This window comes from Pteropus alecto, unplaced genomic scaffold (assembly GCF_000325575.1).
Source record: "Pteropus alecto unplaced genomic scaffold, ASM32557v1 scaffold20, whole genome shotgun sequence".
Taxonomy (NCBI): Eukaryota; Metazoa; Chordata; class Mammalia; order Chiroptera; family Pteropodidae; genus Pteropus; species Pteropus alecto.
The window spans coordinates 29,398,015-29,413,483 of record NW_006436298.1 but is presented as its reverse complement, the minus strand read 5'-3'; the positions used below and the strand labels follow the sequence as shown (position 1 = coordinate 29,413,483).

The following is a 15,469-nucleotide window of genomic DNA, read 5'->3' as shown; positions in this document are numbered from 1 at the left end:
TGCAGCAGATCTCAGTATGGTATCTAGGTCAATATCGTCATTGGGGAATTTGTTAGAAATGCAAATTCTTGCATCCTACTGCAGACCTACTGAATCAGAAACTCTGGAAGTAGGACCTATCAGTCTGTGTTTTATACCCTCCAAATGATTCATGCACACTAAAGTTTGCAAACAACAAATCTGGTAATCTAGTGTGACCCTCTTGTTTTATAAATTATGAAAATAATGTGTAATCTTTACTGGATACCTTCTATGTGCCAGGGATTGTATTAATTTATTACATGTATTCAATTCTCAAAATCCTGTAATCCAGAGATACAGATATTTATCATTTCTGTTTTACAGATGGTGAACCAATAATTTAAAGTGAATGAGGAACTTTTCCAAAGACATGTTTGGACACACACACACACACACACACACACACACACACACACACGGCCAAATTGAGATTAAGAATATAAAATTATCTTATGTACGTGACTCCAATGGCATTGCTCTGTCAACTATTATATAGTACATTCTAAAAATGAGATGTAGAGATTGTGATGAGACAAAACAAAAACTAGATTTTCTGTTCCTTGTTCTGCCTGTTATAACTGATAAGACTGCCATATAGAATCATGAAATATTCTACAACTGTATTTAGTATTCAATTCTCAATCATTACTATGAGTAAATTGACATTTGTGAACTAGAAAAGAGTTATACTCCATTAATGGAACACAATCTGAATGTACAACATAAGGGAAATATAAAAATTTTAAATTGTACAAAATGAAATATTCAAATAAGAATATTTAAAATGAGTTATCTACTTTTAAAATTAAATAATAAAGTAAAAAGAATCACAAAACTAAGTAATTCAGAAACTATTTTAACAGAGCTGCTCAAGAACTTCATGAAAAAATTTAAAACTATGTAACAATGTTAGAGAAGACTGGGACAAGTTGAAAGATATTCCACCTTAATGGATGAAATGACAACTTTCATATGTGATTTCTCTCTCAATAATCTGTAATTTCAATTCAATATAATCACAACTATGGAAAGAATTTTATTATTTTTTTTAGTAAATGGCAAATTGATTCTAAAATTATTATGGCAGAATAAGGGCATGCAAAAGGAAAACAAAGAACATTGGTCTTAGTACATGTTAAGATAGGGTACAAGCCATAATAGTAAAAACAGTGTAACATTTCCTCAGTACAGATAAATAGACCAGTGGATCAGAAGAGAGAACTCAGCAACAGATTAATACATATAAGAATTTGCTATAAAATAGAAGAGGAACTGCATGGATAATTGTTCAAGTAGATGTGATGACAAATTTGGTTCTCTATATGGTGAAATGAGTTTGGCTATGTACTTCATAACCTGTAGAAAGGCAATTTCTAGGTTTAATAAAAATGTGATTAGAAAAAAACACAGTTAATGTTAAAAATGAAAGAAATATCTTGTGACAGTGGTAGGAAAAGTTTAAACAAGACTACAATAGCATAAAATACGAAGTAAAAAGTATGGATTAGATTACATCAAGTCAAGATTTCTATTCTCTAAAGGAGACTGTAGACAATGTTTAAAGATGGGTGACAGATCTAAATCCAATAAGCAATTAGTATTTAGAATAAACACAGAATTCTTGGAAAATCTGTCAGCATGGTGAAATTTTGAAAGCCAGCTAATAATATCAAGAATTTGAGATTATGTTGGGTGTACCAGTCATCTATTGTTACATGACAAACTACCCCAAAACTTAATGGCTTAAAATAATAGAATATCTATTTTAATCATGAGTCTGCAATTTGGGCAGGGCTTGCTCCTCTCAGCTCTGCTTATGATCAGCTGGTGTGATCTAAGTCTGGGAGATGGAATCATCTGAAGGCTTTTTTACTCAAATGTTGGCTTTTGTTTATTTTATTCTTTTATTTTTTAATTCTTTAATGTCACCACATATTTGACCCCTTTTACCACATTTGCCTTTCTTCTTCCCTCTCCCCGCAACCCTCTGGTAACTCGTCTATCGTCCATGTCCATGAGTCTCTGTCCTGTTCGTTTGTTGCTTTTAGGTTTATAGCCCACATTTAAGTGATGTCATGTGGTTTTCAACTTTTTCTGTCTGGCTTATTGCACTTAGTATGATTATCTCGAGGTCCATCCATGTTGTCGCAAATGACAGTGTTTCATATCTTTTTATGATACTGTTTTCTACAACACCCTCAGATGGCCTCTCCATCTGGTCTGGGCTTTCTCACAACATGGTAACTGAGTAACAAATTCACAGTTCTGAGAGAATGAGAATTCCTAGCAGAAGTAATGTTGTCCTTTTATGACTTGACCTCTAAAGTCATGCACCATTATAGTCATGTGCTATATAAAGGTGTTTCAATCAAAGACAGACCACATATATGATGGTGGTTTCATCCCATAAGATTATAAAGGAGCTGGAAAATTCCTATCACCTAGTGATAATGTAGCCATCATAATGTTGCAGCATACCACATTTCTCATGTGTTTGTGGTGATGCTGGTGGAAACAAACCTACTGGGTTGCCAGTCATATAAAAATATAGCACGTAAAATTATGTACAGTACATAGTACTTGGTGATGATAATAAACAACTGTTACTAATATTTGTATTTACTATACTATACTTTTTACTATTATTTTAAAGTGTGCTCTTTCTATTTATAAAAAATGTTTGCTGTAAAACAGTATGCTGTGTTATGCCAGCGGCAACCTCATGCGTCTCATGTTTACCTTGTCTCTTGATTGCATCATTTTCTCTTGTGCTTGATTTAATCTTGTATTGTTTTGTTCAGTAACATGCTGTACAGGCTTGTAGCCTAAAAGTAATAGGCTCTACCTTATAGTCTAGCTGTGTAGTAGGCTATACCACTGAGATTCGTTTGTGTACTCTAAGATGTTCGCACAATGACCAAATTGCTTAACGATGCATTCAGAATATATTCCCACTGTTAAGTGGCTCATGACTTTTTTGAGGCAGTCATAAAGACCTTTCCAGGTTCAATGCCTCTTGATGGGGGAAATATTGCTCTGATGAATTTTAGAAAGTATAAGCTGCTACATGAAGAAAATGGAACTCTCCTATATTATGGTGAGAGTGTAAACTGATACATTTTGGAGAAAAAAATTCCGGAGATGCTGGAATGAAGTATATCAAATTACAATGCCCTAGAAATCGCTTTCTGAGATATATTCTTCCAAAGACACTCTATCCTAGGACCTTAAGTGTATATGCACAGGAATGTTATTATAGCCTTGTTTCTGACAGTAGTAGGTAGTTGAAGTCAGCATAAGCATTTAGTCCTGTGGGAGTGGATAAATATCATGGAATTACACTGTGTGAAGTTAAATAGCACTCAGAAGATAAATTAGATGAATATGCAGAATATGATTAGATTTTAAAAACAGTGTTTAGGGGTAGAAAAAAACTTAAGTTAATTAAAAAGTATACATACATAAAACGCCAGTAAATATTTTCTAATATATATGCATGTCCAGGAAATACAGAAATTAGTTTGCAAGTTAATATTTTAATGTAATTTACTGTCATGTTAATTACTCTGTATTGTGTAATAGTAAAATAGGTAAGAGTCAACCATCACTAAATGTCCTAGGAAGGTTTCTGAATGTTAAAAAAATTTATTAAATTGCAGAATTTAAATGACTTCACTCTTCATGTATGTGGAATTCCTAGTAGTAGAGTAATATAGAATCTGGACTGCAATTCTAGTGATCTACCTTTAGTTTTGCTTAAAATTTCTTTGATTATTTTTCCATGTTAAATAATATAATTTGCTAAGAAAATAACATATAAAAAAAGTTAAGGGAAATTCTACATGCCTGGTTAATGACATCTATTTTTCCTTAATCTTTCTGGCAAATTGCCAGACTCACAAATAAAAATTAAAGGTGGTATAGAGGTTAAATTACAAATTAAAATTGTTCAAACACTGCATGTCTTTCATGGTATGTATATGTTGGTCAATAGTAAATTTCTATTTGGATTTTTATATATACATACTTTCAGTTTACGTTGGGAAAGGTAAAATTTTTGTGGATTGGTCATTACCATATAAATGGGTACATCTATTTCTCTTTACTCAGTAAAATAAAATAATTCATGTGTAACTTATTTCTATTTCAGATTCTGATAAAGTCTCCAATGTTTGTGTCTCTAGCTCTGGCCAGAGCTTCAGAATCTTTACTTATAATAGGAGCTTCTGCATTTTTGCCTATATATATAGAGAATCAGTTTATGGTAACACCCAGAAAGGCAGCTACACTTTCAGGTAACTCTTCTGCTCAGTGTACTCATTTTGAAATTTTATGTAAAGCTTTCTTATATGTATTTATGAAATATTTCAAAAAATCAAAAAGTGGGAGTAGTAATGTTTGCTCAGATTTTAAATACCTAACTACCACTTGCTCACGTTTTAAAAATGAGCACTTTGCTATCATTGCATCAATAATTTTTAACATGTAAAACCTTGTAAGACTTTGAACCCCTCTCATCCCATTTCTCTTCCTCTCTCTCCATAGGTAACCACTCTTCTAAAGTTAGAGTGCATTCTTTCCACACATTTGCATATTTTTATTGCTTATGTGCCTATCTATATACAATGTTTCTAAAATTCATGCGTCATTTTGTACATACTCTTCTATTACTTTCCTTTGAAATTATGTTAATCAGATTCATGTTGATATCTATCTATGCATTTTAACTCTGCCATGGAATTTTGTTTTATGAATATACCATTTATTTCTCCATTACATTAATGGACATGAAGTTGCCTCTACTTTTTCTCTCTTCCAAACAATATAGTAAGATAAGCTTGCACATGTCTCCTTACACACATTTGTAAAAGTTGACATAGGTTTAGACATTGAAGAAGAATTGCTATTGTATATATCTTCAGTTTTACTAGACATTGAGAATTGGCTCTCCAAAAGAGGTTACAAATGGAATTAAATGTTTTCAGGTTCTAACATTAATGAGAAAGTGGTAAATGTAATCATTTATTTTATGCTGTAAAATATCATAGCTGCATGGTGTGACTTTTAGGGTAACTAGTAAAAGAATAATAAAAAGAATAGTAAAAGAGCATATTGATTTGAAAATTTTGATTAGTAATAATGAAACAAGAATTAAAAGAAAGAAGGAACATAAACATGTGAACTAAGTAAAAAACAAATGTTAAGGTGTGTGAAATACATTGACTATCAACCTATTATTGAATGGATTTTGTGATAGAGGGCTCACCATTATCAGACTGCAAATAGTCCAAAAGCCAAAAACATGACAGTTTTGAGGGCTATAATAGACATTTTTTTCCATGAGTACACCATGTTGTTTGCCATTATGCTTAATCTAATGAATAGAGATTGGGACTAAATCCATTCAATTTGTTTCATACAGTATTTAATTAAGGCTAATATCAACAGGACTCCAAGCAATAGGATAAGGCCACCTACAGTACTGGCCTCAACCATGCTGGCAAGGTCCTGGACCCAGCCAGCTAAACAAATCCCTTGGCCCTCAGGGTCTGCTTTAGAAAGCAAAATGTCTTTCTCTTTAAATTTCTGTATTGTTATTTCCACTTAGCCTGAGGTATTAATCCAGGTATAACAGAATGTTAGTAATTGCATATATTCTACCTTGGCCTGCCTGCAAGGATGAAGTTTTAGGCAATTCTATCATCCATAACAATGCTGATCAATATCACGCTTTCCAGGAATGAAGTGGTGTCATTGATTATTTCAACTAAAATCAGAGACAAACTTTGTACCATCTTTTCTTAATTGGATTACTCTTACTGTAGAGATAACTGCTTTCAGGGTATATGTAAATAATGTGTCAGTAATATCTCTGAAAAGTTCCCCTGAGTGACCAAGACTAACTTCATTTAAGAGAGATTTCCAGTCTTCTGAGGCCATAGAATCTACTGGTGGTATTCCTTTAAACACTTGAAGATCTCTTATGATCACCCCTGTGGCTCAGTTATACTGTTTTCAGTGACAAATAAGGCTTGTCAAATAGTTAGTTGTGAGTCTGAGTTGGTCCATCCCAAAATGAGAATATCCATCCACAGTCACAAAACCTCTGTGGATCGAGCTTTCAGTTTTGACGAGAGGCCAGTAATAAACTATTTGAAGTTGTTCTCCAAAAGTAACTGTTTCAGGGAGTCAATGAGTCCTACACCCCAAGGGACACCTTTAAGGGGAGGGTGCCTCCCTTTTCCAGAGGCTCCAGCACATAAAATTGTCTATTATGGAGAATTGTAGCTCAAAGGAGTCATTAGGTTTGTTATAAATCACATGACCTCAAAATAGGGAGTTTGCCACAGCTTGCTGATTAGCTTCCAATGTAAGTCTGTGGGTTACACTCACGGTGGGTTAGCTGATATAAAAGACCAAGTAGAATGTCCAAAAGAGCCATCTACTGTCTCCAATACTTGAGTCCAAAGTGATGTTAGGCTGCCTTTTGGTAGAGAGGAAGAGAGACAACTATTTTTTCTTAACTGCCAGAGAGGTCAAACATTGCGAATCTGTTTGCATAGTGACTCCCAAACTTCATGAACAGTATTCTAAGTTTTGTTGAGCATTATGAGTCACCCTTGCTGATAAAAGTGTAATAACACCAAAGTCAGAGCCATTGAGTCTGAGGCTTCTGACCCTCCAGCCAGCCGAATATCTTGTATCAGTGCAAGCTCTGGGAATCAGAGGGTAGTGGTGATTACAATAAATCCTGACCTCCCCCATTGTAGTAAATGGCAGAGGAGTTTAGGTACCCTGGAAGGAGTACTGCAAATGTATATTTGTGACCTTGCAGCATGAATGAGAATTGACCTTTATCTTTGGGTGCTAATGGAATACAAAAGTGGCTTTGGTAATATCCAAGACAGAATTTCAAGTACATCAGTCTGCACCATAAATTTTGTTACATCACAATGTCAAGAACATTGGGGTTATGGGAGCAACAACTGAATTCAGTTGGTTAATCTACTGTAAATCTCAAGCCTCTCATAACTTTTTTCATTGGACATAGATCTATTGAATTAAGATATTGCATCTTTTACTACTCCTGCTTCCTTTTAGTCCATACTCAAAAGCTAGGACTTTCCTTTCTCTTCCTGAGATTCTGTGTTATTTCTGTTGGGCCACACAAGAGGATACAGGGAGACAGTCTTGGAGCAATTTAAATGTTCCACTACCCCTTTTGGAGTTTAAGAGCACATACAGTGCAAGCTTGCAAAATGTAATTACCAGTTATATTTCGAAATTAGAGTTACAGCATTAGTATATTGAAGCCACAACAAAACTTCATTGAAATTGTCCAGAACCTCACCCACAAGGTCATTTTACCTCCTATTCTGAGGGAATAATGGCAAAATTCTATTTAATGTCTCATCTGTAGTTTCACACAGGAATATGTCTGTCTTAGGGAAAATTTCCCCAGAAGGTCGCGGCTATCTTATAGCAGTCAAGGCACACTGCAAAACAACTCTGAGATTTCTTACTTTTGTCTTAGAGTGGATTCAAGGTTGACATGATAGACTGCAGGAGGAAGTAATAGGATACAAAAGAAGGCTTTGGCAATGTAGACAGCATGTCAAGTACCATTAGTCTGTGGAACACATTTTGTTAACAGCCCTCAGACCGCCCAGCTATTACCATTTCACCTTAATGGGGAACTATGCACTCTATCCTCTCATTAACCAAATAAATCAGCTAAACTTCTAATTATTCACTTGTTTCTGTCCATAGTCATTGTATCTTTCTCTCCTTTCATGCTCAGTGTAGTCGCACATCACTGTCACTATTGTCTGAAATCAGGAGGAATCCTCTATTCAACCAGGATGTTTCTTAGTAATAGCTGTTACAGTGGGACAAATCTGAGGCTGATGGTCAGATTTGTGAGGAAGTCCCTTTGCCTAGAGAATAGTTCATAACAACCATGATACATTCTGTGGTACTTGTCTTGAAATCTACTTCAGCCTGCAGACACCTCTCCAATTCTTCATTATTAATGGGCAATAATCAGCATGTTCACTACTGATTTCTAGTACTTCTGTCAGATCCCATTAATTGGTCTATCATTCTTCATCTTACATGAAGCCATGTCTCTGTCAGCATCCCAGCCATGTCACCAAAAGTGCTAAGATCTGTGAAGAGTTTGAATTTTACTGTGTTTGAAAGCTAACAAGTTGGTCTACCATAGTTTCATGGATGCTAACAGAAGACATAAAACGCATTGGTCAGAGATGAAGGAAAGTTTTAGACTCACAATAGCAGTAGCTAGAGCATTCTGTGTGTGTGTGTGTGTGTGTGTGTGTGCGCGCGCGCGTGCACACATGTACGCGTGTGCAAGTTTTTCAAGGCTCAGTTCCTACAGGATAATGTGAAGGAGAGTTGGTGACACCTGCACACATAATTGGTTGCTTTACAGGAGTGGATTACATTACATTCCCTGAGCTTAGGGAACCCAGAACTTTTATAATAGATAGTAATTATGTTTGCCTTTTGATCCAGAGGAAGATGTTATTTTTATAATACTTGACAGTAGGCAATATCTTCTTCTAATTCCACAGGGGAAACTATCTCCATCTTCCAAAACCATAAACAAACGTCCTCACTCCCGAGGAAGACATTATCTCTATTAATCAAGGCTGTGTGTTCACTATACAAAGATCCTTGAAAAGAGAGAACAAAGAGTAGTCAGTGCTTCTGCTTGCAGGATATATGGCATCATAGGATTATGGAGAAGCTTTGCCTAATAAATAGAGTAGTAAAAAAAATATATATATATATAAAATATATATAAATATGTATATATGTGTGTGTGTATATATATACATATACATATATGATTTTGTCATATTGGGGAGAGGAATCTACTATGTTATTTATAAGAAACACTCCTTAAATATGAGGAAACAAAAATGTTGAAAGTAAAAGGACAGAGAAAGTTGTATTATATGAGTACTAACCAAAACAAAGATGGTATTACCATAGTAATTTTAAATATAGTATTCTTCAAAGCAAGAGGCATTACTTAGTATAAAGAGAGATAATTTATAAGGTCAGAGGAGTCAAAGAGGTAGATAATATAATTATACGTGTGTATGCCCTCAACAACATAGCTTTAAAATATATAAAACAAAAAGTTGAGTTAATTAGATATTAGTGATATTGGGCCAATTAGATATTCTTGTGAAAAAGGATAAATCTTGATCTCTACTTCGTTACATACACAAATACAAATTCTAGATGGATTACAGTTCTAAATGTGAATTATAAAGCAGTAAAGCTTTTTAGAATAAGGCACAGGAAAAGATATACATGGCTTTAGAGAAGACAAAGATTTCTTAAATAGGACATACATTACATAACCATAAAGAAAAAAATAAGTGGTATTACATTAGAATTAAGAATTTCAGTTCATCAAATGTTGGCATAAAGAGTGAAAATGCAAGCAAAACAGTCTTTTCTGTAGAAATATTCTACAAAGATTTGTGTCCAAATATGCAAAAATATTTGACAACAATAAAAAGGCAGATAATCCAATAAAAATGGACAAAAGCTTAAATAGACATTATATAAAACATGATATTAATTGGCCAATATTCATATGAAAATGTACGCATGACTTCAGTAGTTTTCAGGGAAATGCCACAATGCAAAATGGCTAAAATGGAAAAGAGAGATAGATGTTGGCATAGATGTGGAGATATTGGCACTTCTTCTACTACTGGTGAGATTGTAACTTAGGTTACCATTTTATAAATCTCTTTGGCAGCGACATAAAAATCTGAATATATACAAATCTTCTGACCCAAGAATTCCACTCCTAGTCATATACCCAACATAAGTTCCTCTCTTAAGAATATGCCCAAGAGAAATGCAAATTTTTACAAAAGGACATGTACATGAACTTTTAAAGTAGCAGCACAATTCACATCACAGTGAACAAATTAGTTGTGGTGTATGCATATAGATTGCTATCCAGCAATGAGATGACATGATCTATTGTTATATATGAAAACATAGGTGGATTTTTCAAACATCATGTCAAACAAAAGAGGCAATAATGTATGCATACTTTAAGTTCCATATTTTATAAAATTCTGTAAGTGCATGAAAGAGCATTTGGTCTTTTGGTAATGTTTGATTTTTGACCCGAGTAGTGGCTACATAGGTATATTCACTTTGAAAATTCATCAATAAGTACAGTTGTGATTTGTGTACTTTTCTATACACCAGTAAAATATTTACATAAAAGTTAATTGGAAATTCTGTGCATTGCAGTTAAATTTCAACTGTTTTGTTTCCATTGAGGGTGGTCTTTCAAGGACTCAGCTATTTATTTGTTGGACTCCCAGTATCCAGTATTTTCTTATTGCCTAGGGCAATAAGCCTGACAGCCAATATTTTCTTACCTGAGTTGAGTTCTCAGTTTTCTGCTTACAGATGTGCTTGGTTTCCCCAAATCTATAGTTGTTGAGTTCAAACTGAATAAATCTAGAGTCTTCTTGTTTAGTCATATGTCATGTATGTGGGCATAGGAATTTCGAGGATAAAACATTTTATGTAGATTTCCATCCAATCCTCCTGTTTTTAACACCCTTGTTTTCATTGGTATGTACTGCCCTTAATTTCTGTGATTCTGGGGTAAAATATGATTTGCTTCTTCTTGACTTCCTTACCTGTAGGTTCACTGTTCATCCTCTGAGGTCTCCCGATTCAATTCCAATTCCCACAATTTTCTTGATAAATATTGTCCCTTACTCTGTTTGTACTTTTTTGCTTTCTAATAAATGAATTGGTCTGAAAATGTCTACCATTTAACAAACACTCATGTTTACTCTGTGACTGGACACTGTTCTAAGCACTTAAATATTAACTCTTTTAATTCTAAGAACCTCAAGATATCATTAGTTACAGATTTTCTTTAGTAGCATCTCATGCATTTAGATATAATTTTCATTATTGTTCAGTTCTAAGTATTTTTAATTCTCATTATCATATTTTTATTTAAGCCATAAATTACAAAGAGACTTTTAGTTGCTAAATATAGGCTTTGTTTCTCTTTTTAAATAACCTATTATTCGAATTGATTAATATTTTCCATATCTTTAATAGCGTTTTAAGCTAAGTCTCTGTTTTGAGAAAGCTGAGTTAAAATATTACTTTGTTTATGGATTTTTAATTTCCTTGAAATATGGGCAGTTTTTACATAATGTATTTATTTAAACAATGTCATGATCTATTTTCATGATATGTATTTTTTCACTACTTTATTTTCAAACTTTTCTTTTTAAAAATATCCAATTTGATAATGTCTTTTTAATAATTAACTTTTATTTATTTAGTATTATTGTGAATTCTGATATATTTAAGTAAAGTGCTCCTCCTGGAATTAAAACAAGTCCTAAAAAAAAGGAGGAAGAGAAAACATAGTTAATTATTTTTGTTTATTACTCTCTATTTTCCTTCTTTTTCTTCCTACTATCCTATCTTCTCTCAATGGACTCATTCTTTATTTATTTTATGTCCTTTAATTAGTTTAGGAGATTTTAAGTGCCCATTGACAGTTCACTAGACCCACTCTTTGCGAGTGTGCATGCATGCACGTTATGTGTTTGGTCTTTAGGTTATTAACATAACAATATTGATGTTATGAATTTTCCTAGCATATGATGGATTCTATTATTTATTTTTTATTCCTCACTAGTTGGAATTTTATTCCTAGGACTAATATTTCTTCAATTAGGGAAACTTCTCATTCTCGCCTCAATTTTTAAATATTGTTTCTCTGGTATATCTTTCATTGTATTTCTCATGACAGCTATAAAACATTTCATGGAGCTTCTTATCCTATTCTCACTGTCTTTTAAAAAAAAACTTTATTTTTTGAATAGTTTTAGATTTACAGAAAAAAAATTGAAGATCTTACAGGATTTTCATATACTAAGTACCTAGTTTCTCTTTTCTTATGTCAGCATGGCAGATTTGTTACAATTAGTGAACCAATAACAATACATTATTACTAGCTAAAGACAATTTTATTTAGATTTCCTTAGCTTTTACATAATGTCCTTTTTTTCTCTTCTAGGACCTCATTCAGGATACCACATTATATTTAGTTCTCATGTCTCCCTAAGCTCCTCTTGAGTATGACAGCTTCTCAGTCTTCTCTTGTTTTTTAAGATTTGACAGTTTTGAGAAATACTTGTCATGTATTTTTTAGAATGTTCCTCAATTGTGAATTGTCTGATATTTTTCCCATGCTTAGACAGGAGTTATGGGTTTCAGAAAGAAGACCACAGAGGTAATGTGCCATTTTCATCATATCATATCAGGGGCACATACTGTCAACATAGCTTACTCCTTTTGAATTTGACCTTGATCATCCAGCTGAGGTAGTGTATATTATATTTTTCCACTGTACTCATTGTCTTTTAACTGCTTATTTTAGTTATTCTTCCTTCACTCTTTTTTAAAAATTACATACTGGATGAATAATAAAATCTTTTCTTCCAATTCGTTATTTTGCTTTTCAGTCTGTAGTCTAAGATTTGAGTTTTTATTTAAAAAATTGTATTTTCAAATATCCAGGTTTTTTTATTTGCTCTTTTTTACCCATCTGCTCTTAATTTTTCATTCCTTTCTTTTTAAATTTTATTTCTTCTTCATTTTTATGGAAGTTACACTGTCATTAATCTTTTTGAGCATTCTAAAATTATTTACAAGTCTTTGTCAGACAACTCTATGATATACATTTAATCTGTTGTTAATGGGATTTTTTGTATGTTTCTACCTTATATTTCTCTTGCTCTTTTCCCATTTAAATTTACCATTTCTATATGTTTGGTACTGAAGAGATCACATCAATGTACAAATGTACTGTGCTATCTTCATCTGATTATTTTCTAACTATATTTCTTCTCTTCCAACTCCTTTTCCACCATCTTGTGCTTACCTCTTTCTAATGCCTTATGCTTCATTGAAAAGAAAACTATACCTCATAATGGCTATTCTGGAGTCCCACTTTGTTGTTAGATTGTTGATATTGCGCATGCATTCACAGAGGCAATGAATGGATTGGTTTAATTCTTGGTAACGAATCCCTGTGAACTCTTGTCACAATGGGCATGCTTCCTGATGTAAACCATAAATCCAGGCAGCTATCCAATTATAACTCTCAATAAGACAGCTCTTATCTTCTATTTTGCATGGATTAAGTATACATAGGAGCAAAACTTCACCAGCACTGCCCTACAGTCCACTACACCTATGGCTTCAGCCCCACTCATAAATTTGTATTTCTCTTAAAGTCAGGTTCGTTGAGATGTTTATCATGCTTTTAAGTTTTCTCTGTGTCTTTTTATTTAAATCTATGTTTGCTGTATGTTTAGAGCCGAGGGGATTGCATCAATGTATGAATTTTCTGTGCTGTCTTTAGCTAATTATTTTTAACTATGTTTTCTCTTCTTCCTTTTTTTTAGGACTTGTTTTAATTCCAGGAGGAGCACTTGGCCAGCTTCTGGGAGGTATCATTGCTTCTAAGTTACAAATATATTGCAAAGGCCTTCTGACATTTATAATGGTTACATCTTCGATAACACTTGTGCTGGTCGTGTTTATAATTTTTGTATACTGCAACCCAATACAATTTGCTGGGATCAATGAAGATTATGGCGGGTAAATATAATTTAGTATGTTAGATATTACATCTAAACCAACAATGTATTTCTCAGTCAGTTGATAATTATTTATTCAGTAACTCATAAGTTTAGCATTCTTGGAATTATTTCACATGTAAAAGAAATATAAAGCATAGTTTTACCTTTCATATTAAGGGCAGAAATAGAATAATGATAGATTATAATATAATTTCTTATGCATTCATAAAGTACTAAAGAAAAAACACATTGAGATGATTCAGAGCCTAGAAGTAGAATTCCGTATTAAAATGGCTAGCAACGTGGAGACAGTACTATCTGTCAAAGCCAATCTTACTTGTGTTCCTGAATTGGTATGTCTGACTGCTTATAGACATCAAAGAATGGAACTGAAGTACATCTAAAAGTATGCATGAGTAATGTCTCCTTTAAGTTAAACTTGCAAAAATTTAAAGAACAGGGCAGAGATTGATGTTAAATACAGGGGAACAGAACTGGAATTGGAAACCAAAAGACTGAGGAATTAAAATAAGTAAAGAAAATAAGACTTAAATTTCCAGCTAAAATGGAGTAGCTTATGGCAGACCTATGTTCCCACTGAGAATAACTAGAAAAATTAAATAAAGTTTTAAAAGATTTGTTTAAAGGCATCAGAGGGTTGCTTAGATGAGTAGGAATTTAAAAGCCGAAATCCTGGGAAAGGCAAAATTTTGAAAGAAGAAGCAACCATTTGCAGTTTTTTCCCCCCTGAGGTTACTTACTAATTCTGGATATTGTCAAGAAATTGAGAATTTGGGCAAAGGGTCTGGGCAAAAAGTTTCTAGTATCATGACAAGAAACCAGCACAAATTTTTGACAGACCTGCTGAGTCTAAAGAGACAAAAATTAGAGCACGGAGCAGGGTAAGATATCAGATAGAAGAGAGAAGGAGACAAATGATTCAAAATTCTGTTGGGTTTTTACTCAATACATTTGCTGAATTAGGAAGCTAAGAGGCTGAAATCATACACACGTTTTGTAAAAAAAAAAAACAGAGAAAATTCTCAGCAGTATTGTGATGCTCCTTCCATAAGAGATTAATGAGCTAGAGGGGGTTAGAAGGTGCTGAGGAGAGGATCTATGGTGAACACATATTCTCAATATGTCTGTAAGGCTAAGACCTAGGAGTGAGGGCCTTTCTAAAGCACTATAGTCCAGCCAGGAGTTAATTTGATCTCTAATTGGATTGATGTGGTCAGCCAGCCCTCTCCTTAGCAGCAGAAAAAGAGACCCAGCACTCTGAACGAACGATAATATAGAGTGTCGTAAGCAAATGTCTTGCATTTAAAAAATAAGATAAAATTACCAGGCACGCCAAGGACAAGGTCAAAAACTGTGAGACAAATAGATGATAGAATAGACCCACAGGGATTCCAGATTTTGAACAACATGGGTTCGAACTGCATGGGTCCACTGACTGTATATTTTTTCAATAAATATACAGTTATCCCTCTGTATCGCTGAGTTTCAAATCTGTAGATTCCCAACTGTGAATGGAAAATAGTATTTTTAATTTGCTATTGGGAATCCATATATGCAAAGGGCCAACTTAAGTTGTGTGTAGATTTTCATCTGTCTCGAACCTACTCTCCACCTGCATTGTTCAAGATCAACTGTATATGTGTATGTACACACACACACACACACACACACACACACACAGATATATATATTAGGTATGTATATAGTTTAGACATATATATAGTTTAGGTGTATATATA

At 33.6% G+C, this 15,469-nt stretch overlaps 1 protein-coding gene across 1 annotated transcript in view; it reads left to right on the top strand.

Annotated features, from left to right (window-relative positions):
* SLCO6A1 (solute carrier organic anion transporter family member 6A1) overlaps positions 1–15,469 on the top strand; it is a 71,903-nt gene that overhangs the window by 30,834 nt on the left and 25,600 nt on the right. The window contains 2 exon segments of the mRNA XM_006913381.1: positions 4,172–4,316; positions 13,533–13,728. Of these exon segments, the coding sequence (XP_006913443.1) occupies positions 4,172–4,316; positions 13,533–13,728 (341 nt within the window).